The 27666-nt window shown below is 38.1% G+C and overlaps 1 protein-coding gene across 5 annotated transcripts in view; it reads left to right on the top strand.

Annotated features, from left to right (window-relative positions):
* Nucleotides 1-27666, top strand: part of SFMBT1 (Scm like with four mbt domains 1) — a 122498-nt gene that overhangs the window by 55243 nt on the left and 39589 nt on the right. For 4 of the 5 annotated variants that reach the window (XR_007120976.1, XM_047691940.1, XM_047691947.1 and 1 more), the window contains exons 4-6: nt 8937-9091; nt 16582-16676; nt 23060-23300. Coding sequence is in view for 4 of the 5 variants with exons in the window: in XM_047691940.1 (XP_047547896.1) it covers nt 9064-9091; nt 16582-16676; nt 23060-23300 (364 nt within the window). In the remaining variant the exon portion in view is untranslated. The remainder of the gene's footprint in view (nt 1-8936; nt 9092-16581; nt 16677-23059; nt 23301-27666) is intronic. The other variant, XM_047691969.1, reaches the window with a different exon arrangement.

Here is a 27666-nt window from a genome sequence, read left to right on the forward strand (position 1 = left end):
ACATTGAGGAGTGGAATTGCTAGGTCATATAGTGACTTGATGTTTAACATCCTGAAGAACTACCAGACTGTTTTTCACAGTGATTGCAACATTTTACATTTGCCACTAGCGTTGTCTTCATGTGACGTCCACCCCTCTGCTGGCCTTCCCTTCAGCGTGGCATGCTGTCTCCTTCCACGTCTCCAGGTCTTTGTCCTTCTGCACTCACAGAGCTCTAATACTTTTACAGGGCCCAACACACAGGTTTCTGGTAAATATTTGTTGAAAAAAAATGAATAGATTTCCATTTTAATAAATAGATTTGCGTTTTCAAAATAAAAATTTAAGTCATAGAAATACACATACGAATACATTGTCATCCTAAAAAATTTATCCAGTGCAGATAAAGCAAAAATTCCCTTTTGCTCTATACCTGAGTCTGTCTCATAAACATTGATAGTGACTTGGATGTATTCTTCCAGACCATTTTAAGGGCTTCTGCACATACATATGTCTACATGTAGAAATAGATAGTTTTGTGTGTGTTTGGCGATACACACATATACAGATACAGGCATACCCTGGAGACTGTGCATTCAGTTCCAGACCATCCCAATAAAACAATGCACATACCTTACTTTAAAAATATTGCTAAAAAATAGGGGTGCCTGAGTGGTTCAGTCATTAAGCATTTGCCTTCAGCTCAGGTCTTGATCTCAGGGTCCTGGGATCGATCCCTGCATCCGGCTCCCTGCTCCGCAAGAAGCCTAATTCTCCCTCTCCCACTCTCCCTGCTTGTGTTCCCTCTCTTGCTGTCTCTCTCTGTCAATAAAAAAGTAAAATCTTTTTTAAAAAATTGCTAAAAAATGCTAACCCTTATCTGAGGTTTCAGCAAGTCATAATCACTGATCATAGGTCACCATAACAAATATAATAGCACAAAGTTTGTAATATTGCCAGAATTCCCAAAGTGTGACACAGAAATTCAAAGTGAGTATATGTTCTTGGAAAAAGTGGTGCCAACAGACTTGCTTGCCCCAGACCTTCATCTGTAAAAACTGCAATATCTGTGGAGCACAATGGAGTGAATTGCAGTTAAACGAGGAATGCCTGTATAAGTAATAACTACTATGTAGTCCCCAAACTGTGGAATACCCCACCCCCAACACAAGCTCCGTCCCTATGAAACTATCCTTTTCTTTCTAACCCTTGCATTAGGGAGGTGCCCTGACTTACTGATTGACGTTGACATCTGCATTTCTCCCTTAGTGTTCAAGTACACATTTAGGCCCTCACATTGTACACATGGGGTGTTTCTCGTGTATGCCCTGGAGGGGATAGCAGTTTCTTATCTTTCTTTGAAAATGTATGCTACTTATTTCTTTATTTTCTTTGGGTATTTTTCTGAATCAGATATTGGAAATGGAATTGTGTGGTTGTAGAGAATCCAAGTTAAAATTTTTGATGGAATAAAATTTCTCTCTAAAGGTTTGTAGCCATTTGTGCTCTTCAACTAGTAATGATAGCATCCATTTCTCTATATATTTTCACCTGTATTGGATATTACTAATCTTTTATTTTTGCCAACCTGAGTGAGAAATAACTCACTTAAGCCCTTAACATTGAACATATTTTCATATGCTTATTGATCATTTGCATTTCTTCTCTAAAATTCCTATTCATACCTGTCTTTTTTCTCCATTAGGTTTGGCCTTTTTTTCTTTATTGGTGCTTTCTGTAATTTATTTCTGTGATTTATTGGTGCTTTCTGTGATTATGACTGTTAATCCTTTGTGTATTATATATGCTGGAAATATTTTCTTCTAGTCTGTGGCTTGGTTTTTAAAGTTGTTTATGGTATCTTTCTGCCAATCAGAAGTTTTAAATGTTTTTAAATATTCCATTTTATGGCCTCATTGCTTAAAGATGTCTGTACTGTCCCAGGGTTTAAAACCATATTCCCTTATGTTTTATTTTAATTTGTTTGGAGTCTTGTTTTTCATGTTTGCTCTTTTATTTCACCTGGAGTTTATTTATGTGGCAGCATGAAGTAAGGATGCAGTGTTTTTCCTCTTAGAATGTATAGCTGGTTCAAGACTCTGTGTGTTAGTCCTTTCACAGTTGATATGGGATGCCATTTTATCACCTGCTGTATCCTTGTATGCGTACATCTGTTTCTCAGCCTCATTCTACTTTATTGATATGTGTATCTTTTCTTGCACTAGAACCATACTATCTTAATATTCTGATAGAAGGAACTAGCCTCATCACATATCATCTTTTACAAAAATGTGGCTAGGTTGTACATTTTCTCTTTTAGATGCATTTTTAAATTAGCATTTTATTTTATTTCATACATTTTTAAAAGACTTATTTATTTATTTAGGGAAGAGAGAGAGAGAGCATGTGCAGTAGTGGGAGGAGCAGAGGGAGAGAGAGAATCTCAAGCACACTCCCCGCTGAGTGTGGATCCCCCCCAACATGGGTCTCAATCACATAATCCTGAGATCATGACCTGAGCCAAAGCCAAGAGTTGGATGTTTAACCAACTGAGCCACCCTTAAATTAGCTTTATTTATTTATTTGTTTGTTTGTTTATAAAAGATTTTATTTATTTATTTGACAGAGAGATAGAGCGCAAGTAGGCAGAGGCAGTCAGAGGGAGAGGGAGAAGCAGGCTCTCCACTTAGCAGAGAGCCCAATGCAGGGCTCCATCCCAAGACCCTGGGATCATGACCTGAGCCAAAGGCAGACACTTAACCGACTGAGCCACCCAGGCGCCCCTTAAATGAGCATTTTAAAATAAAATACATTCTTGGGATTTTGATTGGAAAGAAAAACATTTCTGTAATGTGATTTTTAATGGCCCTGTAGTATTACATTGTATGTTTATGCCATATTTTACTTAAAAATTTCTCATGTTAGTTTAAAACAAGCCTTTTAAAATATTGGCTCATCATTTAGCATCTTAAATTGAGATATAAATAGAACATTGTATTAATCGAAGGTGTACAACATAATGACTTAATATATGAATATATTGCAAAATGATGACAACAGTAAGTTTTGGTAACATTTACCACCACATAGAGTTACAAAAACTTTTTTTCTTATGATGAGAACCTTTAAGATTTACTCTCTTTGGGGCGCCTGGGTGGCTCAGTGGGTTAAGCTGCTGCCTTCGGCTCAGGTCATGATCTCGGGGTCCTGGGATCGAGTCCCGCGTCGGGCTCTCTGCTCAGCAGGGAGCCTGCTTCCCTTCCTCCTTCTCTCTGCCTGCCTCTCTGCCTACTTGTGATCTCTCTCTGTCAAATAAATAAATAAAATCTTTAAAAAAAAAAAGATTTACTCTCTTTGTAACTTTCTTTTTTTTTTTTTTTAATTTTCTCTTTGTAACTTTCAAATACACGATACAGTGTTGTCAACTGTAGTCATCATGCTGCACTTTACATATCCGGGATGTATTTATTTTATAATTGGCATTGGTACCTTTTGACCTCCCTCACCCACCTTGCCCACCCCTCATCCCTGGCAACCACCAATCTGTTCTCTGTGTCTGTGAGTTTTGGGGGGAGGGGGGTTGGTTTTTATTATTATTATTTCTTTAAATTCTGTGTGTGAGATCATATAGTATTTGTCCTTCTCGGACTTATTTCACTCAGTATACTGCTCTCAAGGTCCATCCATGTTGTTGTAGATAGCAGGATTTTGTTCTTTTCTTGTGGCTGAAGAATATTTCATGTGTGTATGTGGGTGTATACCACATTATTTATCCGTTCATCCATCAGTGAACACTTAAGTTGCTTCCACGTCTTAGCTCTTGTAAATAATGCTGTAGTGAATAGGGGAATATAGATATCTTTTTGAGTTCATGTTTTTGTTTTCTTCAAATAAATACCCCAAAGGGGAATTTCTGGATCATATGTTACTTGTATTTTTAATTTTCTGAGGTACCCCCATGCTGTTTTCCATGGTGGCTGCAACCAAATCCCTTACCCACCAACAATGCACATGAGGGTTCCCTTTTCCCATATCCTTGCCAACTTTTGTTATCTTATCTTTCTGATAATGGCGTTCTGACAAGTGTGTGGTGCTATGTCATGGTGGTTTTGATTTGTATTTTCCTGACAGTTAGTGACGATGATCATCTTTAAAAAAATTCAGGGTATTCTTGAGCTCTGGGCTTTGTTTAAAACTTTTATTGGTTTTATAAATTCATTAGTACTGATTTGTTTAACTGAGATAGATGTGCCTTGTGTTGGTTTACATAATCATAGAAAAGTGAAGTTAGGGTCAGATTTAATTTAGATGATGTGAATGGCTAAGATTGACTTTATTAGACTTTATTTTTTTTAATTTCCCTAGTTAGACATGGAGCAGTGGGTTAAAAACAACAGCAATAAACAACTTAATGAAACAATGGAAGATTTCTATCCCTAATAATCAAATTCCATGACATTTGACAGATGGAAGCAAAACTTTTAATTTAGGTAGCCTGTCAGATAGGGTGTGTACGAGGTCAGGGAGTAATGATTGACTGTTGTGGAGCATGAAAAGCCATAGAAATCTACATCTGTTGGGGAATGAAAAAATACAGTGACTCTACCACTAGCATTTGCTGTCAAGGGCATTTACTTTACAAATAGGCCCAAAACGGAGCATCGAATTTGCTGAATTTTTTGCATTTACCATATTTAACAGCATACTTGAAATTAATCCTGGACTTCCATCCGTTAAGTTGAGGGATAAGAGTGAAAATTTAAACATTTCAATGGGAATTTTCCTTTTAACTACCTGGCAAATACTTAATTGAATTAAAGTATTTTCTTGTAACTACTATATGAACTGGATACATACTTCTAGAGCCACTCTGAGTTTCTTTCCTTCTTCTAACTAATGCTTTAAAAGTTATTTATGTTGGACTTATTGAATGATTTTGGTGGAGGCTCTCTCCTACAGAAATCTCTCTTGGGTTGTTGTAATTTCTTCACATAATGCTTACATAGTGTTTAGTCTTAGCCTTAAAAACAAAGTGCATTAACAAGAAGCCGGCTAGTGGAGGCTTAGGGTGTGGACTGCATGTGTAAGCCAAAACAAGATGAAGGCTGGTTGTTGTTCATATGGCTTTTAGGTCTTTTAAAAAAGCTGTTAAACAGAAGTGCTCCATGGGTTTACACTGATGTATCTCCAAACATGAAATAGTGAATTCAGTTTCGTTTTATTCTACCTGGGTTTCATTTTCATTTTTGTTTTGTTTTGTGTGTATGTGTGTGTTTGACCTCAAGGCTTATTTTGTACCCTTAGCTTTTAGTATGTCTTATACCGGCTTCAGTATGTCTTCTTGGAGCACTTTTTAAGTATCTAGGCACTGTTTATTTCACTGAAATATTCTAAATAAGATGAGCAAGGTTCAGATAGTTAGTTCATGAGAACTTATTTAAATGAATAATGTGTTCTGGTCACCACAAGAGGAATTATAATACCAAAATCAATGGTAAAATAAAGTAAAGCAATTTAATATGAATAGGAAATAAATGAAAAAGGAATTAAATTTCCATATTCTAGGCTCCCGGATATTTTACTGTTTTTTTCCCCCTCATTGCATAGAAAGACAGCAATAAAGAGATCTTACAGATGTTCCACAGCAAACGGCTTCATGAGTTTATTTCTCCTAATCCTATTAAGATGCTGAACTGATCATTCATTGGTTAAAATCTTAGTGATGCTGTAAGATTGAAAAAATAGGGATGCCTGGGTGGCTCAGTCGGTTAAGTGTCTGCCTTCGGCTCCGGTCATGATCCCAGGGGCTCAGGTCATGATCCCAGGGTCCTGGGATCAAGTCCTGCATTGGGCTCTCTGCTCAGCGGGAAGTGTGCTTCTCTCTCTGCTTGTGTGTCTTCTCCCTCTTCCTCTCTTCTGACAAATAAATAAATAAAATCTTAAAAAAATATATCACAGCTTTAGCTCTCAGCTTCATAAGACTTGTGGTTTTCCCAACTTTTTCTTATCCTTGGCTTTCAAACTTCACATATATATATATAATATATATATGTATATATATATTATATATATGTGTGTGTGTGTAATCATTTTGCACTTGGTGGCTCTCTGCACAAAATATGCTGGCATATTCCAAGAGTTTATGAACATAAGCAGCGGATGACATCTTCAAAGCCTAGTGAACCAACAGATATTTATGTAGTCTTGGCTTTGCTGCATCAGACCCCTGATGAAGTGACAGGATGTCCTCTGTAGAGGTAATGCACTATGTTAGTGCCGTAGGAACTTGAATCAGTCAACATTGTATAAAGGTAACATTAATTCAGCATTTACCGTGTAGTCAGCTCCATGCTTAACTTAGTGCTGTTCACTGTCTTACGTATCTACATAGCCGTCCTCTGAAGTAGGTACAGTACTGTTTTCCCTCTTTTAAAGGAGTGCCATTGGCACAAATGAGTTAGGTCATTTGTTAAAAGTCACAAACGTTGGGGCTCCTGGGTGGCTCAGTCGCTTGGGCATCTGACTTTAGCTCAGGTTTTGATCTTGGGGTCCTGGGATCGAGCCCCACGTCTGGTTCTGTGCTCAGTGTGGAGTCTACTTATCCCTCTCTCTCTCCCTCTGCCCCCCCCCGCTTTCTTTTTCAAATAAATAAAATGTTTTACAAAAAGTTACAAATGTAGTCAAATAAAGAGTAGACATGGGATTTTAAAAAGTTAATACAAATAATGTCCTTCATTTGCTTTTTCCACTCAGCAGTATAGACAATATTCCCATGTGCTTTTACGGATCTACCTAAATTTTTCTAACGATTGTGGAGTATTTCCTAGTATCGGTGTATCATAATGTATGTGGCCATTCCATTCCCATTTGGTAGACATATGGGTTGTCTCTGGTTTCTCACCATTAACGATAATACTGCTGCAAGCATCACTGTTATGAAGCCGCCCACACATGTGTTTTGTATGAAAGATTTTCACTACCAGAATTACTGCTCAAAGAATTTGTGTCTTTTAAATCTTTGTAAGTTAAAATTTTTCATTAAATTCTTCTCCAGAAAGGTAGTACCAGTCTGTACTCCGAAGTTCTCCCATTCGTCCACCTTCCTTGCCAACACTGGACTTTTTTAGTTTAAAAAAATTTTACCAGTCTGCGGGGCACCTGGGTGGCTCAGTGGGTTGAGCCTCTGCCTTCGGCTCAGGTCATGATCTCAGGGTCCTGGGATTGAGCCCCACATTGGGCTCTCTGCTTGGCAGGGAGCCTGCTTCCTCCTCTCTCTCTGCCTGCCTCTCTGCCTACTTGTGATTCTCTCTGTCAAATAAATAAATAAAACCTTTAAAAAAATAAATAAAATAAAATAATTTTACCAGTCTGAAAGGTGAAAAAGTCATATATAATTAAAAATTGCTTTCCTCTTCCTAATGAGATTGAACACATTTTTATAAACTTTAACTCTGATTTTTTTTTAATATGGATCAGTTACCTATTTTGCCCATTTTTTCTTTTTTGTTGTTGAATTATAGGAGCCTGTATATGGAAATGAACCCATTATATGTTGCTAATATTTTCACCAATCTCCATTGTCTTGTTTATTTTTAGTAAAGTATAATTGACAAATAATATTCTGCTAGTTTCAGGTGTACAATATAACAATTCAATATTTGTATACCTTGCAAAATGATCACCAAAATAAGTCTAGTTAATATCCACTACCATACATAGTTTAAAAAAAAAATCTGTTTTCTTATGATGAGAATTTCTGAGATACACTCTCTTACCTTTGAGTTTTATTTATGGTGTCTTTTGGCATGTAGAAGTTTTATGTTTGCCTGTTTTCTTTGCTGTCTTTCCCTTATGCTTTCTCTATTTGGGTCCAGAGTGATCTTTTTTAAAACACAGATTTGATAATTTCCTTTCTATGCTTAAAAAAACCCTCAGTGGCTTCCCATTGAGAGTCAGTAAAATACTTGCTTGAGGACATGGGATATAGACACTTTGCTTGGTTTGAAAACTGGTTCTCTTACTTCCTTGCTGTGGAGCCCTGGGAAGGTCAAGTCCTTGACAGGATGGGGAGGAACTGCAAGTAGGAATGAAGTATTTTTTTTCAAGGTAATGGAAATATTATAAAACTGGATATAGTGGTAGTTACACAGCTCCGTAAATTTACTCAAACCTGTGGAATCACATGCTTTTTAAAGTGGGAAATTATGGTATGTGATTATAATAAAGCTGTTTTAAAAAATAAATGGGTTCTGGGTTGCCTGGGTGGCTCAGTTGGTTAAGCGGCTGCATTTGGCTTAGGTCATGATTCCAGGGTCCTGGGACCGAGCCCTGCTTCGGACTGCCTGCTCAGTGGAGAGCCTGCTTCTCCCTCTCCCTCTGCCTACTTGTGCTTTCCTCTCTGTCAAAAAAATAAAATCTTTTTAAAAATAAAAATAAAAATAAATGGGTTCCAAGCTTATTTTGGAGAGGTTCCCTTTATAACTGTAACTGTAGACTAATGTAGTTGATACTTTTTGGTTCTACATAATAGCCTAGATAAATGGAATGAAAAACTAGATAAAATAATATATCCTTAATCTTATTCATTGGATAAGACAGAGCATTGAAAGCTACCTTTTTCCTTCAGGAATTCATTAGGAATTAGAGTTTTTGTGGGTAGGAGTCATGGTGCTAAGGGTTAAAGAGTGATTCATATACGTGTTAGTGTGTTGTGATTTTTAGATATCAAGATCTTGATAGTGCTGTCTTTGCATATACAGACAGACACACACACACTCTCACATTTACATACACAGTCTCCAAAATTAGGAAAGATACCCACTTTTTCTCTCATCCCCTCTATTCTGCCAGTGTGTGTCTATTTCATGCGCCCTCCCCACTCACTGGAGTGCCAGGTCTTATGAATGAGTAAACTACACTTGGGTTTCAGGCTTTTGTGTGTTCTTTTGACTTTCCAGCACTTTCATTTGGACCCTTGGATGCCCACTGAGCAGATGCTTGAGACCTACGAGTAATCTTCAGATCAGAGCGGAACCATAAGGCCTGTCCTTTGCGTGGGGAGGAGACAGCCCATGTTCTGTGGAAATGAACGGGGAGCAGCAGCTGGATGCAGGTATTGGTTTTGCTGAAAAGAATTCATTTTTCATAGTGCAGGATTCTCTTACTTACCTGTGTTGTCCGACTAGTCTTTCTGCCACTGAACGGGAAGCTCTTTGAAGATGTGAGTTCTTTCTCTGTCCCTAGCAGAGAACCTGGCACTAGGGGGTACTCATAATGTTTGCTGAAAAGGCAAGTAACTTTTTTGAGCAGATATCTTAAAAAAATTTAATTTTGATAGTTATTTTGAATGATTTTTGAAATAATTACAGATTCATGAGAAGTTGCAAAGAGGGTACTAACAGGTCCTTGTGTACCCCTCACCCATTTCTACCATTAGTTACATCTCCTGTAAGTGTAGTACAATATAAAAGCCATGAAATTGACCTATGTACAAAGTTTATGTAGTTCTCTGTCATTTTATCACATGTAGCTTCCCCTAACCATGACCTCAGTCAAGATACAGAACTGTTCCATTACCACAAAGAGTTCTTCTCTACTACACCCGTCATCCACTCCCTGCTTTCCCCCAGCTTTCTCTTGCCCCAGGCACCTTGTTACTCTTCTCTCCATCTCTGTGTCATTTCAAGAATGTTATATAAATAGGATTACATAGTATGTGGCTTTTTGAGATTTGCTTTTTTTACTCAAGATAATGCCCTTGAGAGCTATCCAAATTCATGCATGTTATCAGTAGTTCCCTTTTATTGCTCAGTAATATTCAGTAGTTCCCTTTTATTGCTCAGTAATATTCCATGGGTGTACTACAGTTTGATTAACTATTCATCTACTGTAGTACATTTTCGTTGCTTCTGGTTTTTAGCAATTACAAATAGAGCTGCTGTGAGCAATCATGTACATTAAGATTTCATTTTTCTGGGGTAAATGCCCAGGAGCACAATTGCAGGATCATATGTTTAATAATGAAACAGCCCAGCTGCTTTCCAGAGTGGCTGTACATTCTTACCAGCAATGGATTAGAGATCTGGTTTCTTTACATCCCCTCTGGCATTTGGTTTTCAGTTCATTTTGATTTGTATATAGTGTTGTTGAATGTATCTTTTTCTATGGCTGTTTAGTGGTTGCCCTAGGTATAACACAATATATACATAACTTAGCATACTTTGCTGGTGTCATCATTTTCTTAATTTGAGCCAGGTGTGGAAACTTTACCTCTACAGACTTTGAAAACCACATCAGACACTGTTAAAATTTTGCCTCAACTGTCGAACATAAAGTCAAAAGGAGGAGGAAAATGTATTTTATTTTCCAATATTTGTACTCTTCAAATTGTCCCTTGTTTCTTCCTGATTTTCTAAGATTCCTTCTGTCATTCCATTTCTATTTAAGGAATTTTTTTTTTTTTAGCCATTTTTTTTTGGAGGTTGATCTGCTAGTGATAAAATATTTTACCTTCCTATGACAGTGCCTTAATTTCCCTATTTATTATTGAAGGATATTTTTGCTGGAAATGGAATTCTGGGTAGAAAATTCTTTTCTCTCATCTCTTGAAAAGTCCTGTGCTTTCTGGCCTCCGTGGTTTCGGATGAGAAATCTGCTGTCATTGGAACCCCCTCTCCTCCAGTCACCCTAAGAGAGGTGTAGTTTCTCTTGCTGCTGTTAAGATTTTTTTCTTTGTCTTTAGTTTTCAGAAGTTTGACTTTTGGTGTATCTTTGCACATATTTCCTTGGGTTTATCTTGTTTGGAGTTTTCTTAGTTTCTTGAAATTATGGTTTTTGCCAAAATTGGAAAAATTTCACCTGTTATTTCTTCAAATACTTTTTCAGCCCTGTCCTCATTCTCTTTTTCTGGGATTCTGCTGGCACTAGGGTTAGATCTTATATTGCTATTCCATACTCTTCATTTTTTTCTTTTCTCTGTCTTTAATTTTAGTCATTCTTCCCTCTGTCCTCCTTATTCTGCTAAGGGGCTTACTATGGAGTTTCCTTGTGGTTATTGTATTTCAATAACAAAATTTCTATTTTGAGCTGAAGAGGGATGAGGAATGGGAATAGCCCCAACTTAAGCCACAATCCAGCTCCTCTAACCAGGCCTAGGAGCTTGTCTTGAGTAGTTAACCTTTCAGTTTGTTGTGTGCCATCAGCTAATTTTGCAACTTTGAAATAGTTGATTTTTATCATTTTTAGCCAGTGATTTGCTACTTTTCTGGGAGACTGGGTTCACTGACGTACTTACTCTGCCATTTAGGAAATTGATCAGTGTTTTGTTTTATTTATTTATTTATTTATTTTTAATTTTTTTTTAAAAGATTTTATTTATTATTTATTTGACAGAGAGAGATCACAAGTAGACAGAGAGGCAGGCAGAGAGAGAGAGGGAAGCAGGCTCCCTGTCGAGCAGAGAGCCTGATGGGGGACTCGATCCCAGGACCTTGAGATCATGACCTGAGCCAAAGGCAGTGGCTTAACCCACTGAGCCACCCAGGCGCCCCAGTGTTTTGTTTTAAATGTTATTGTTAATGCATGGATATAAAGTGCATGCGTGTGCACAAACACACACGTACACACATACGCACGTATGTGATGAGTTTGATTCCATTGGTGTCATCCTTCGTTCGATGATCAGACTGCCCCGTTCTAGAGCAGTGAGTGATCTTTCAGATTGGTTCCTGTGTTCTTTTGGTGTGATGTCATGTGTCTTTGATAGTTAAGTCCTTGCTTTCTAGTGTAGTAAGAGTCCCAGGTAGCTCTTGCACATTTTTGCCCCAAACTTAACAATCTACCATTTCTCAGGGAAACTGTGTTTTTTATTTTTGGACAATTGATATAATATTTAGAGACCATAGTCTGGGTGCTGGGGTGCTCATTGATACTAGGTTGTCATTTCTTATAAGGCCTTATCCATAGACATAGCTAGAAACTACACGTCTTTTAAAGAGAAAAGAATCAGATGGCTTCATTTTATAGTCACAGTTTTAATTTAAAGTTGCAGGGCTTTTACTTCTTTGATTTTATGCTTGTGTCTCTCTCTCTTTTTTTTTTTTTTTTGGAATTGTGTTGTTTCATAATGATGTTAACATCATCACTTATTTACCCTGTAATATTTCTATAATTTTTTCAGTAATACCAACATTTCAAGTATAACAGATAACAGTGTGAGGTTTAAAATTTCTTTATGGTTTTTGCCTTAAAATATATTCCACTGGGGTTTGCAGTCAGACATTGTATTTTTTTTTTTTTAAGATTTATTTATTTATTTATTTGACAGACAGAGATTACAAGTAGGCAGAGAGGCAGGCAGAGAGAGGAGGAAGCAGACTCCCTGAGCAGAGAGCCCAATGCGGGGCTCGATCCCAGGACCCCGGGATCATGACCTGAGTCGAAGGCAGAGGCTTTAACCCACTGAGCCACCCAGGTGCCCCGAGATATTGTATTTTAATATGACATAAAGTAATCCTGTTTTCCTTGTGGTTATTTCACCAACAATTAGGTATTTTTGTTTCAGTTCATTTTTAGTTGGAATTTTTTTCTTTTGATTTAAATATGTTTCTAAAATTTTATAAAGTATCTACATAGTGATAAAGTTAAAATTATGTAACACCATCCCTATTTTCAATCTGATACTGTTCACCCTTTTTATTTTTCCTATATATACCATTGGTTTTTATTATTTGACTCTTCTGTTCATTTAAAAATTATAAACATGTATATATGTGAGTATATACATAACATATATTCGTATTCATATTTCTTAGTTACTGGAGATTGTCCCACAGGAGTATGTAGTAATCTTTCTCCCCTTTTTACAGCTATATGGATATATATACCATATTTTATTCAGCCACTTCCTTACTGATGGACATTTGGGTTGTTTCCAATCTTGGTATTACAAATAGTGCTGCAATGAATAGCTTTGTACATATGTCTTTTTGTATTTTTGCCAGCATATCTTTGGGATAGAGTCCTAGAAGTGGGATTGCTGGATCAAAAGGTAAATACATATGTATTTTGCTAGATATTGCCAAGTTCTCTTTCACCAGGTTTGTGTCATTGTGCTTTACCTGCTTAAGCACAGCCTTACCATAGAATATGTTGTCAAACTTTGGGATTTTATTTCCAATCTGATACCTTAGTGCTGTTCCAATTTACATTTCTTTTCTTTTCTTTTTTTTTTTTTAAAGACTTTATTTATTTAACAGAGAGACGGAGAGAGAGGGAATATAAGCAGGGGGAGTGGGAGAGAGAGAAGCAGGTTTCCCGCTGAGCGGGGCGGTGGTTGGTGGGGAGGCGTTTGATCCCAGGACCCTGGGATCACCACCTGAGCCCAAGGGAAGGCAGACACTTACGGACTGAGTCACCCAGGTGCCCCTCTAATTTACATTTCTTTTAAAATGAGTAAATTTCCACATGTTTCCATATGTTTAAGGATGACTTGCATTTCTTTTTGATAAATTCTCTTTTCATATATTTTGGTCATTTTTCTACCAGATTATTAGTTTGTTTCTTCTTGGCTTATGAGTAGTTTTTAATTTATGAGGGTTTAGTTCTATAATTCATTATTTATAATGTTGCGTTGATTTTTTATTTGTAAGTTAGCATGCTGTTTGAGGGAGAAGGTTCCTCCTAGCTAAGGACCATGAGTGTTCGGCCTTATTATGGTTTGGTAATGAAAATTGACTTTCTACTAACCCATACTTCCAGGATGCTCCCAATTTAGTCTTTGTTGGCTTGTTACATTTCTGGTGAAAAATTTCAAAACAATTAAAAACAAATGGAAAATAATATAACAAACACACATGGATAAAAATGAATGGAAAACAATATAACAAACACTGGTGTTACCTATTGTGAAGAATTAATGTTATCATTGTCCAATATTTGTTCCCATTTTTTTCATCCTGTAAAATATCCTTAACACAAAGTCTGCCATTTTAACCATCTTTTTTTTTTTTTTTTTAAAGATTTTATTTATTTATTTGACAGAGAGAGATCACAAGTAGACGGAGAGGCAGGCAGAGAGAGAGAGAGGGAAACAGGCTTCTTGCTGAGCAGAGAGCCCGATGTGGGACTCGATCCCAGGACCCTGAGATCATGACCTGAGCCGAAGGCAGCGGCTTAACCCACTGAGCCACCCAGGCGCGCCCCATTTTAACCATCTTGAGGTGTACAGTTCAGAGCATGAAGTACATTCCCATTGTTGTACAACCATCACTACGGGGATCTCCGCACTTTTTCATCCTCCCAGACCGAAGCTCTGTACCTGTTACACAACAGTAACTCCCCATCTCCCTTTCTCAGGCCTTGGGAGCCACCGTTCTCTTTTCTGTTTCTCTGGATGTGGCTGCTGTAGCTCTTGCATGGAAGTGGAATCATAGAGGATCTGTCCTTTTGCAAGTGGCTTACTTAGCGTCATATCCATGTTCATCTGTGTTGTCATGTGTGCCAAGATTTCCTTCCTTTTTAAAGCTGAGTAATGTTCCATTGTATGTATGTACCACCTTTTATTTATCCGTTTATCTATTTATGGATACTTAGGTAGCTTCTACCTTTTGGCGCCTATGATTCTTACTGCTATGAACCTTTGTGTACAAACATCTGAGTCCCTGCTTTCAATTCTTTGGGGTAGGTACCCAGAAGTGGAATTGCTAGGTCATAGGGTGATTGTACTTTTAATTGTTTGAGAAACCACCATATAGTTTTCTACAGTGGCCGCACCATCTTCCATTCCCTGACCAGCAGTGCACAAAGATTCTAGTTTTTCACATCCTTGTCAACACTTGTTTTTTGCTTTGGTTATTCTAGGGGGTGTGAGGTATGTCTCATTGTGGTTTTGATTTGCATTTACCTTATAATGTTAAACATGTTTTCATGTGTTGTTCCCCCCCCTTTTCTTTTTGAAAGAAAAATTTCAGCCTCTTTTGTACTTCCCTTCTAATCCTGTTTTCTTCTCTCATCGCCAGAGGTAGCACTGTTGAAATCGATGTATAGTCTTCCCACCTTTGTTTTTTATACTCTTATTAATATGCATGCATTTATAAGGAGATTCTGCGAAGTTTCCTTTGAAGTCTAAACTGTATCTTGTGCTTTTCATTCTGCACCTGCTGTTTTTATTCGGTGTGGGGTTTTATTTGAGATTTATCTATGTCAAAACTAGTTCATTCATTTCATCTGCTATACAGTACTACTCTGCTGTAGAACTGCCGTAATCTGTCTCTTCTCCTACTGATTGCTTTTGTCTGGTGCTGTTACACACAGTGCTGTGGTGAGCGTCCTTGTACTTGCCTCCTTGTGTTTGTCTGAAGCTCAGGCTCCCCTAGGGTGCACTCATTCAGCCCCTGTTCATTGTGAACTCTAGTGGCAGGCGTTGTTTTGGGCAATGGGAATACATCAGGAAACAAAACCCTGCTCTTAGAGAATTTATGTAAATTGGGATTATTGGATTCTGGAATATTTGAATCTTTGCCTACTCAACAAAAAATGTATTGAGTTTGCTGTGACAGAGATACAGGAGTAACCAACACAAAGTCCTGTCTTGACAGAGTGTATTTTCTAATGGGGAGGATAAAAAGATGTATGGTGCACTGTCAAGTAGAAATGAATGCCTTTAAGATAATGAAACTAGAGTCTGGGTTTTCTGCATTAGATAAGTACTGATGGAAGGCCTTTCTGGAGAGAGGATGTTCGATTTTAAGAGGAGGCTTGAATGAAATGAAGCCAGGAATGACACTGGGGAATGAGTCTTTGAGCTGAGGAAATAAACTCAGAGGAGACTTTGAGGAAAGAACATGATTAGAGAATAGTAAGAATCCCAGGGTCACTTGAGTGCAGGGAGCAAAGAGGCTGGTTGGGGATGAAGTGGCAAGGAAGGTAGCCAGAGGTCAGACCTTGTTGGGCCTTTGCACTCTCCCAAAGAGTTCAGATTTTATCATAATTGGGATTAAAAGGTGAAATATATAGTGGTTAGGTCTTGGGCTAGAGAAAGAGAGCAAGAGAAATGATGGGAAGTGGTTAGATTTAGGATATATTTTAAAGGTGGTACCTATAGAATTTTCTGATGGTTTTGATGTAAGATGTGAAAGAAAAGTTGGAAAGCAAGGATAACTCGACATTTTTGGGTTGAGCCAAAATACAGATTGGTGGTGTCTTTTACTCAATTGGAGAGTACTAAGGAAGAATCAGGTTGAAAATTCAAGTTTGAAATGCCTATTAGGTATGTCAAGTAGTTGGCATTAGATATTAAATGGTAGTCCAGAGTGACTGTAATCGTTACACTCTCACCAGCTTTATATAATGCATTTGAGTGAGTTCCTGATGGATTCCAGCAGGAGACAACATGTCACACTTCCGTGCTGTTGAGATTCATCGATAATCAATGCAGTATGGGAGCCCGCCATTTAAAAAGAGCACGTGAATATTTTGTGTGTGAAATCAGTTAACTTGTGAAGTAAATTGTGTAAGTTAGGGTTACTAAGTTTATGTTTTTATACCTTGAGTTTTCTTTAATTGGGGCTCATCTGTTTCCTTTTGTTTTGATTTTAATTCCAGATGCTGGATCTGGTGTGGAAGAAGTGGAATTAAGCTGGGAAGATTATCTAGAAGAGACCGGGTCCACTGCAGTTCCCTATGGATCGTTTAAACATGTAAGCAGTGACTGTATTTGTTTTACTGACTGTATCCCATTCCTTTGTCCCATGGTACCATTATTAGAGAGTTTAGAGTTATTTTACGTTGGAGCACTTGAAAGGATTTGAGTGCTTTTTCCTTCTCCTGCCCCCTTCATTAAGAAAACTGGACATTTTTTATTTCTTTTAATATGTTGTTTTTAAGTAATCTCTACACTCAAATTTGGGGCTTGAATTTACAATCCGGAGATCAAGAGTCACATGCTCTACTGACTGAGCCAGCTAGGCCTCCCTGGACATATTCTAAAATCTTTTTCAGTTTTGTGTATTTTCTGCCACTCAGTGCAGGACTTGTCTTTTTGACTAGTCAAGAGTATTGGTTTATTTTTGTCAAAAATTAATATTTTGTTTGTAATTGAAAAACCTCTGTAATTGAAGAAAATGGTTTATTTTCTTGCACTTTTTTTTTTAAAGATTTTATTTATTTGACAGAGATCACAAGTAGGCAGAGAGGCAGGCGGGGGGGGGGGGGGGGAGAAGCAGGCTCCCTGCCGAGTGGAGAGCCCGATTCGGGGCTTGATCCCAGGACCCTGAGACCACGACCTAAGCCGAAGGCAGAGGCTTTAACCCACTGAGCCACCCAGGGACCCCTCTTGTACTTTGTTTTATGACCACTGGCTTGCACATTCGGATTAATTTCAGTAACATTATTGCTCTCTCTCATGTTGAGCAGAAACCTGAGTAGTGTCATATAGTGGGTCAGATTAGTGGCTATTGCAGCACAGTTTTGTGCCATAATAGTCCAGTTTAATTGTTAATCCATTGACAACATATTTGCCCTGTGTGATGCCTGTAGAATGTAAGAAAATATTCCAAATTTTATTAATAAATATATTCAGATCTAGTTTTTTAACCTGTTCACTTACACTCCCTATTAAAATATAGAATTCTTGATTCTGTTGATTTCATGTTTGTCTCCGTCTGTTTGGGCTGCCATCACACAATACTGTGGACTGGGTGGCTTAAACAACAGAAGTGTATTTTCTCACAGTTCTGGAGACTGGCAGTCTGAGATCAGGGTGCCATTATGATTAGGTTCTGGTGAGAACTTGTTTCCTGGTTTGCTGACAGCCGCCTCACTGTGTCCTTAGATGGCAGAGAGTGAGAGAGCAGGCCCTCTGGTGTCTTTTCATATAGGGACATTGATCTTACTGGATCAGGTCTCCACTCCTACGGCCTCCTTTCCCCTTTACTACCTCCATAAAGGTGCTGTCTTCAAATGTAGTCACATTGTGAGTTGGGATTTGAACATATGGATTTTGGGGAGACACAGTTCAGTCCAAAGCAGTGTTCAACAGGGCAGAGTTCCTTTGTTCTGGAGTTTGGGAAGGCAACAATGCCCACTCAGAGTTGTTTGACTTTGGGAAGTTGAACCGTATTCTTGAAAGTGTTTTTATAAGCTGAAGAGTCCTTCTGTTTTCAGTTTGTTTTGTAAAAACTCAGTCATGATATTTTCCTTTCTATTTTTTAGTTCATTTATGTCTTTCTAAAATTGAAGTGGTGAGATTTATGTATTTTAAGTAAAGATTTCATTTTATATTGACTAATCTCTTATAATCAGTTTCAATATTTTTTTTAACATAGAAAGCCTATTTGTGATCATGTAATATTTTTGAATTCTTGTTTTAAATGTTATTACTAATCTGATATGTATTTATACAAGCTTATTTATTTATACTAAAATGAAAATGGGGGCACCTGAGTGGCTCAGTTGGTTAAGCGGCTGCCTTTGGCTCAGGTCATGATTCTGGAGTCCCAGGATTGAGTCCCATGTCGGACTCCCTGCTCAGCAGGGAGTCTGCTTCTCCCGCTGACCTCTCTCCTCTCATGCTCTCTCTCTCTCATCCTCTCTCTCTCTCTCTCAAATAAATAAAATCTTTAAAAAAAAAAAAATGAAAATGGAGGACAAACTTTCTGACCAAAATTCTGGGTCTAAAAAATAGTTCCACCTCTCCTCTTTGACAAAGCAACAAGGAGAATGAAAAATAGATGTGTCCTCTCTCATCATCAAATACAGAAAATATTTGTAAGCTTGAATCAGTATATTGTGAAGGGCTGCCAGGTACAATGAAAATTAGGCACTGGTATAGGAAGATGCTGGGGAAGTGGTGCTGGTGGATAGCTGATCATAGGCAAAGCTGGTAGAACTCCGATCTCCAGAACAATGGAGATGGATGTTTAAGATGCTGGCAAGAGTTCTACAGGACCCTGTTTGGAATAAAGGAGGGTGGGAAGATGGGGCTGCAGAAGAAATTAGAGGCCAAACCACATTTGCAAGGAGGATGCGTCTAAGATAGTAAAACAGTTTTCCTTATGGTGCATGTCTGGTACCATGTATGGTACATGGAGGAAACAGTACCAGTTTTGGGAAAGGCACTGAGCTTTATCTGGGCCTTCTGGAACAAAACCTTTAAGCTGCTAGGGGAGGGGATGCAAACCCTGTTAACCCCAGGATGCAGGTGAAATCCATTGCATCCTGGAGATAGGACAGAAGAAGTAAAAGCCTTTTGTTCCTGGGAGGGGGGTAGGAATACAAGCTGGAGCAATCGAGGCCCCCTACAGTTGGGAGAGGGGTAAGATCACTGAGAAGTTCCTATTCTTTTTTTTTTTTTTTAAGATTTTATTTATTTAACAGAGAGAGAGATCACAAGTAGGCAGAGAGGCAGGCAGAGAGAGGGTGAGAAGCAGGCTCCCTGCTGAGCAGAGATCCTGATGCAGGCCTCGATCCCTAGACCCTGGAATCATGACCTGAGCTGAAGGCAGAGGCTTTAACCCACTGAGCCACCCAGGCGCCCCAAAGTTCCTATTCCTAAGACTCAGGACACAGAACCTGACTGAGACTGAGGCTGAATCTCAGAGAATGTGCTTTCCTGCTTGTCTTCAACCCTGAAGTGAGGAAATACTGGGTAACAAAGATCTGTTTGTAGGAGACAGACAAGAGTGTAGAGAGAAGTGATCTCTGAGGTACAGTTACACAGAGAAGACCTAAGTCTGAGAGTGGAGCAGCAAATATTGAGTGGGGGAAAGCCTCCCGGCAAATGAGCCTATACCTTAAATCCAAAAATGCTGATGTGCCTTGGAGCCTGTTGTGTACTATGAGTAACTAAACAACAACAAAACCCAAACCCCATTCCACTCCTTAACTACATTGACTTAACCTTCTCCCTCAAATTTAAGGCCTAAAAAGAAACATACCCATTTTCAGGCATTAATGTTATTTGCCTCAATCTCATTTATTCTACACAGGATGTCTGGCTTTTAACCAAAAATTATGGGACACATGAAGAAGCAAGACAAAAACAGCAAACTGTCAAGAGAGAAAGCATTCAACAGAACCAGACTCATAACATCCAGATGTTGGAACTATCAGACAGTTTTTTTTTTTTTAAGATTTTATTTATTTATTTGACAGAGATCACAAGTAGGCAGAGAGGCAGGCAGAGCGAGAGGGGGAAGTAGGCTCCCTGCCGAGTGGAGAGCCCTACTGGGGGCTCGATCCCAGGACCCTGGGATCATGACCCAGGCTGAAGGCAGAGGCTCAACCCAATGAACCACCCAGGCACCCCTATCAGACAGTTTTAAATAACTATGAGTAATAGGTTAAAGGCTGTAGTAGAATAGATAGGCAACATGTGTGAATAGAAAAGGACTTTCAATAGAGATGGACACTATTAGCGTCAAGTGGGAATCTAAGATATGAAAAACATGGTAATAAGAGATGTTGAATGCCTGTGACAGGCTTATTGCAGACTTGTAGACCTCATAAATGAGGAATCAGTATACTTGAAGATAGGTCAATATAAATTGCCCAGACTTGAAATACAAAGAGAGGAAAGGTGGAAAAAGTCCAGACCAGAGCATCCAGTGCTGTAGACAGTATAAAAAAAGCTTAATGCTTGTGTAATTGGAATCTCAGGAGACAAGAAAGTGAGGAAAATATATTTGAAGAGCATAATTGACCACATAAGCAGAATAAAGGAGAAAAATCACATTATCAACTCACTATATAGAGAAAAATATTTGATAAAATTCCACATGCACTCATGATACAAGAAAATTCTTAGCAAACTATAGATGGGAATATAATTTGTTGAAGGATATCTATAAAAAATCTATAGCAAACTTTATTAATAGTAATATGACGCATACCTTTTTTTAAATATGGAACAAGATGAAGGTGTTGTCTAATATGACTTCTGTTTGATATTGTGTTAGAGGTTCTGACTAGTACAATAAGAAAAACATTAAAACATGTAAGAATTAGGAAGGAAAAAATGTCATTATTTACAGATATAAAATTAATGACCAACTTTAGTAAGATTGTTAGAAACAAGGTAGCATAGAAAACCTATTATGTTTCTAGGGGCACCTGGGTGGCTCAGTTTGTTGAGTGTCTGACTCTTGATTTCAGCTCAGATCATGGTCTCCGGGTTGTGAGATCAAGCCCTCTGTTGAACTCCTCACTGGTGTGGAGCCTGCTTAAGATTCTCTCCCTCTCCCTCTGCTTCCTCCCTTCCCCTCTCTCATATATGTATATGTATGTACGTATGCGTGTATATATATATACACACACACACACATACACACACACAGGCATATATATATATATATCCATTATGTATCTATTATATTTCTGTATACCGAGGACAAAGAAAAGTGGAAACTGAAAGATGTGATTTACAATAGCATAAAAATATTAAATGGCCAGGAATAAATGTAACAAAAATTTGTAAAGTAACTTCAAGCCATAAAATGAAGGAATATACGTTGTTTATGTAATGGTAGATTTACTATTATAAAGATGTCAGTTCTCCCCAAAGAGATCTGTAGATACACTGCAACCCATGTCAAATACCAAAAAAATTTAGGTAGACATTGACAATCTGATTCTTTTTTTCTTTAAGATTTTATTTATTTGAGAGAGAGAGAGCATTAGAGTGTGGGCACAAGTGGGGGTGAGGGGAGGGAGCAGAGGGAGACGGTGAAGCAGACTCCCGCTGAGCCAAGAGCCCAATGCAGGTCTCGATCCCAGGACCCTCGGATCATGACCTTAGCTGAAGGCAGACATTGAACTGACTGAGCCACCCAGGAGCTCCTGTTTTCTGTTTCTGTCATTTTTCTCTGTATTTATTAATTGGTCTTTTATTACTCTAAGAATTTATCCCTTTATTGTTAATTATTTTTTACAGTATGGACTCATGGGTATTATTTAAATCTATGGATTATAACCCTTTAATTTTTCTATTTTATTGCTCAGATTGTCCCTAATATGAACATTGGGGGATCTTTCTGGTTGGCTCCCATGTCCTTTCTAAATGCCCCCATCATTTTTGGAGCATTTCCTTACTTTCTGGCATCACAAGATATTCTAGGCACTTCATGTGTTTTTTTCTGCTCCGGAAGTAAAATCACTCATTTCTCCATGGAGCCCATGTTCTTTTTCATTGGAGGATGGCATTTATAAATGAAGAATTTGTATACTAAGTTTGCTTATTGCTGATGAGTATCATTACTTAGAGTCCCTGTCAATTCACAGAGCTAGGAAATGTATTAACACCCACATACATGCACATCTGTACTATTCTCTGTCTGTCATTTTGACCTCATTCAGACACTCCTGATTCCAGCTCAGCGCCACCAGGATCGTGCTGATCTGCTCTTTCCTTGTTTTTACTTCTTTCTCCCACAGTGAGAAATGTGGCTCTCATTTCACAATGTATGTATGTATTTAATCTTTGTATACACATGAAATAGTTCAGAATTGCTCACCTTTGCCTTTGTGACCATGTAATTTATCATCTGAATTAGGACACTTTGAGAGAGAAACAGGGCATTATTAATTATTATTCAAGGATAACAGGTATAAACATAGACTGTTTCAGGGAAACTGGGAGGTGTGGCCCCTACATATGGTATATATTATACTAATATATTATCATTATAGCTGTTTTTGTCCTTCCCCTTTTTTAGCCTCATAAATTTTTTTGAAGGATGGAGAAATCACTCTTGAAAACTTAATGTGTTGAAGGTTACTAAAATGGTGAACATTCAGCAATTTATGTACTGAATAGAAAACATTTTCTGTAATCATAGTAGGCTGCTTTGGTGAAAATACTGAGTTCTATTAAAATTCCTTCGGCGTCGGCAGGAACAGAGCAGCACGCTGTTCTCTGTTCTGTTTGGATCACTGCTGTGAGTTAGAATTGGAGTTTCTCAGGTTTTCCTTGAGAAGGTTTTATTTCATTTAGTGTTTCATAATTGTAAGTTTTAAAAAAATATTTGGCTAAAGAAATACTCATTTTAGGTACCTATCTGGCAGTTAATAACTTTTCCCTGTTCAGGTGGACACACGTTTGCAAAATGGATTTGCTCCTGGGATGAAACTGGAGGTGGCTGTGAAGACAGACCCTGAAACCTACTGGGTTGCCACCATCATCACCACCTGTGAGCAGCTGCTGCTTCTCCGCTATGATGGCTACGGGGAGGACCGGAAGGCCGACTTCTGGTGTGACATCAGGAAGGCCGACCTCTACCCCATTGGGTGGTGTGAGCAGAATAAGAAGACCCTTGAAGCCCCAGAAGGTAATCAAATACTTGCTCACGAGATGTGATATGGTACTGCTGTGTGCACAACCTTGAGGTTTTCGATCTTCCGCACGTGTAGGTTTTTCTAACTGTCTGGGGTTAGCATTTTGAATGAAAATATTGATAAGGAATAATGCACATTCCCTATCTTTAGAAATTATTTTGGAGGCTTCGTAAAGCTTTAGTTTTTTATGATACTCCTAGGAAGCATCAGTTGTGTATCATCCTGTAACACTGTGAGGGTCTTTGAGTTTGGGACTTGTAGGTCTGTTTGTCTTGAAGTAGTTAGGCCAGATTGCTGTGCTGTTGATTCTCTTCTGATTTTATTGTCCTGCCTCTTCTCACCCCTCAGTGATCTGGGACCTGTGAGTTCTTAAAATGAGTCACCTGAAGTTCCCTTCCAGGAAAGAGCCTTATTGGGAGTAGAATCCAAATTGAGGGGGACAGAGATAGTAGGACAGGAAGAGGAGGAAGGTGATGTAAAGATGGAGAAAGGGAAAGAAGGCTTCAGGTTTAAGAAAATACCAGAGCTTATATGTTTTTCTTTCAGCTACTTATTTTGATGTAATTTCAGCTTTACAGAAAAGTTGCAAAAATAGCATAGAATATTCTTAGAGACTTTTTGCCAATTTTCCCTAAATGTTGATGTTTTACCAAGTTTATGTTCTCCATCCCTCTCCCAACACACACGTGTGTGATTTTTCAATGAACCATTCAAGAGTCAGTTGTAAGCACGATGCCCTTTTATTCCTACCTTCATGTACTAATAAGGACATTCATTAGCACAATAAAATAATAAAATAAGGAAATTAACTTTGGTATAACACTGTGATTTAATCTGTAGATCTTATTTAGTTTTTACCCATAATGTTTTTATAGTAAAAGGAAATCCCAGATCATATGTCGCATTCAGTTGTCATATCTCATAAGATTCCTTTAATTTGGAACAGTTTCTTAATCTTTGTCTTTCATGACTTTGACGTTTTTGAAAGTTAATGGGCCAGTTTTCTCAGTAGTGTTGATTATGCCTTGTTTCTTTTCCTGGTCCAGGATTCAGTCCAGGATCATACATTGTATTTGATTGTCATGTCTTTTTAGTTTCCCTAAACGTCCTTTGTCTTTCTTGGTGTTGATGTTTTTGAAGAGTACAGTCCAATTATTCTTTTAGAACATCCCACAGTTTGGATTTGTCTGATGTTTCCTCAGACTCAGATTGTGCACTTTTGGTAGGAAAAATGCAGAAGTGACTTTCTGTCCTTCTAGGGCATCAGTCATTATTAGGGCACACATACTGTTGGTTTGTCCTTAACTGGTGACATTAACTTGTATCACTTGATTAATTTTGTTGGATACAGGGTTATTATAATGAAAGAGTGAGAGGGAGAGAGTGGAGAGAACGGTGGAGTAAAATCGTTCCAGAGAAACATAACCGCAAAGGAGTTGAACATTGTGTCACAAAAAAAATTTCAAAAAACCAACTAAGAGAAAGTAGTAACAATGATAGAAGCAGTGAGAAAAAGTATAAATAAAATTTATAAAAATTCAGAAATGAGATGGAAAAAAGGGAGATTTGAAAAGAGAAAAAGTAGGAGTTAGACAAGAACTAGAAATTAAAAAATACTGGAAATGAAGACTAAGTTAATGTGAACTCAGGAACAAACCTACCATGGATAATAGCTGAAGAGAAATGGAAGATGAAAAGGAAGAAAAATTTTAAAATAAAAAAGAAATGAGGAAAGAAAAAAGACTCAGGGTAGAGTCCTTGAAGAAAGCCACCACAGTGAAACAATAAAGTACTATCAACTTTCATTCAAGAAAACTTGACTAAAATACATATAGAAAGGGCTCACTTGCGCACAAGAAAATCAAGTGAGAACAGCTATATCAAGGTGTATTCTAGTGACACTTGAATGGGTAATTTTTAAGATTTTATTTATTTACTTATTTATTAGAGAGAGAGAGAGAATGAGCAGGAGGGAGGGGCAGAGGGAGAAGCAGGCTCCTCACTAAGCAGGGAGCCCGATGTCAGATTCAATTCCAGGACCCTGAGATCATGACCTGAGCTGAATTGAAGGTAGACGCTTAACCGACTGAGCCACTGAGGTGCCCCTGACACTTGAACTTTAAAGTAAAATAAAATCCCTTCATTATTCAGGCAAAAGTCCCAAATTTCTTGAAAAGGAGGGAAAATAAGATTGTTATCAGACTAATAAACAATAGTGCTTTATGATAAAAGATATTAGGGTAACATAGTTAAGAAATTCAGTAAAAGAATCTATGAGATAAGAGTTTTCCGTCTGGCCACACTGAACTTCAGGTATAAAGGCTATAAGCCGACTCTTAGGAAGATGTGAAGATTCAGGAACAGTGTTCCTGTGAACCCTTCCTAAGACATCCATTGGAGAATGAGCTTCAGAAAACCAAGTGAATGAAGAAGAGACATTAGCATAAGAACTGTGATGAGACATTAAATATATGTGTAGCTGTAGAACTTGGAACTAAAGGAATGTTCCAGAGGAGACAGTGTAGTAGTATGTAATGGCTCCATGATCTGACAGACAGATACAGTGTAACGGTAAACCTGTGAGGCTGCGGGGGCGGGGGGGGGGGGGGGGGGGGGGTGGGGGGCGTGGGCCTTGTGGTAAACCTCACTTGCTGCCTTTTCAAAAAACCAGCTTTACTGCAGAGTAGTTAAATGAATTACCTTTTATTTTTTATTTTTTTAACTAATTATCTTTTAAATGTTAATTGACAGTAAAAGACAATTACCTGAAACGAGATGGTAAAGAAGAGGAGAAAAAAGAGGTTTTGGCTAATGTTAGTGCTGTTTAGAGAACAAAGAAATGGAAAATAGTCCAAAAATAGAACTAAAGTGTTATATGGAGGTACTAGTATATACTAAGTATATACAGAAGAACAAAAACACAAACGTTTCTAAATGCCAAAAGATAGATTTTAAAAAACATGTATGTTCAAATAAAATAGATCACATAGTGAGCGCCTGCACATACACACACACACACACACATCAGTAACTTATATTTAACAATATGACAAAATTGAGGGCATACCTTTTTTTAAATTTTTCTATTTTTTATTAACATATAATGTATTATCAGCCCCAGGGGTACAGGTCTGTGAATCACCAGGCTTACACACTTCACAGCACTCACCATAGCACATCCTTCCCTAGTGTCCATAACCCAACCACCCTCTCCCTACCCCCACCCCCAGCAACCCTCAGTTTGTTTTATGAGATTAAGAGTCTCTTATGGTTTGTCTCCCTCCTGATTCCATCTTGTTTCATTTTTTCCTTCAAGGGCATACCTTTTGATAACATCCATAAACATTAATGGGCTTAGTCTTCTATTAAAAGTAAAAATATAGTTCAGGTTCACTCAGAAAGCAAAACCCACTTTTAAAAATTTAATTTAATTTAATTTATTTATTTGAGAGAGAGAGAGTGAGAGAAGCGTGAGGGACAGAAGGAGAAGGAAGGCCTCCCACTGAGCATGTAGCCACATGCAGGGCTCGACCCCAGGACCCCAGGATCATGACTTGAGCCAAAGGCAGACACTTAACCAGCTGAGCCACCCAGGCACCCCTGCAAAACTCACTCATGTGCTGTACAGGAGACCCACCTAATGGAGAGATTCTGCAAGGATTAAAATACAGGGATGGACAAAGATATACGAAAATCAAATCAAATAGAAAAGAAAGTAGGAGTGTAAGTCTTGGTATTTCATAAAGATCAGAAAGCATTATGAGATAAAAGGGTAACTTTATAATGATCAAAACTGCAGTGCATGGTAAAAAAAAAAAAAAGGTGGCCATCTACATATAGTCATGGAGTGTTCTGGTTATCTTGTTTCTTGAAAAGAGAAAAATGTATGAAGAATGGAGGAGGAAGCATATGAATGTGTATATGTGAAGTTCATTTTTTTTGTTTGTTTTGTGAAGTTCATTTTTAAAAAATAAAAGGGTAAGTCTATTAAAAAAGTTTCCTGTGGGAGGAGGAGCCCCGGTGGCTCATTCAGTTGAGTGTCTGCCTTCAGCTCAGGTCATGATGTCAGGGTCCTGGGATCGAGTCCCTGCGTTGGACTCCCTGCTCAGTGGAGAGCCGGCTTCTCCCTCTCCCTCTGCCCCTTTCCCCACTCACGCTCACATGCTCTCTCAAATAAATAAATAAAATCTTTAAGGAAAAAAAAAGTTACCTGTGGGGAAGGAAGGAAGTGGAATGAAGGGGGGGGGCAGGGATAGAAGCTAGGTTTTCTGAATGTACCTATTTTGTAGATTTGAATTTTGAACTATGTATTTTATATAACTATAAAACAAAATTAAATTTTAAAGAAAATTTCTAAAA

Source organism: Lutra lutra, chromosome 1, assembly GCF_902655055.1.
Source record: "Lutra lutra chromosome 1, mLutLut1.2, whole genome shotgun sequence".
NCBI classification, from domain to species: Eukaryota; Metazoa; Chordata; class Mammalia; order Carnivora; family Mustelidae; genus Lutra; species Lutra lutra.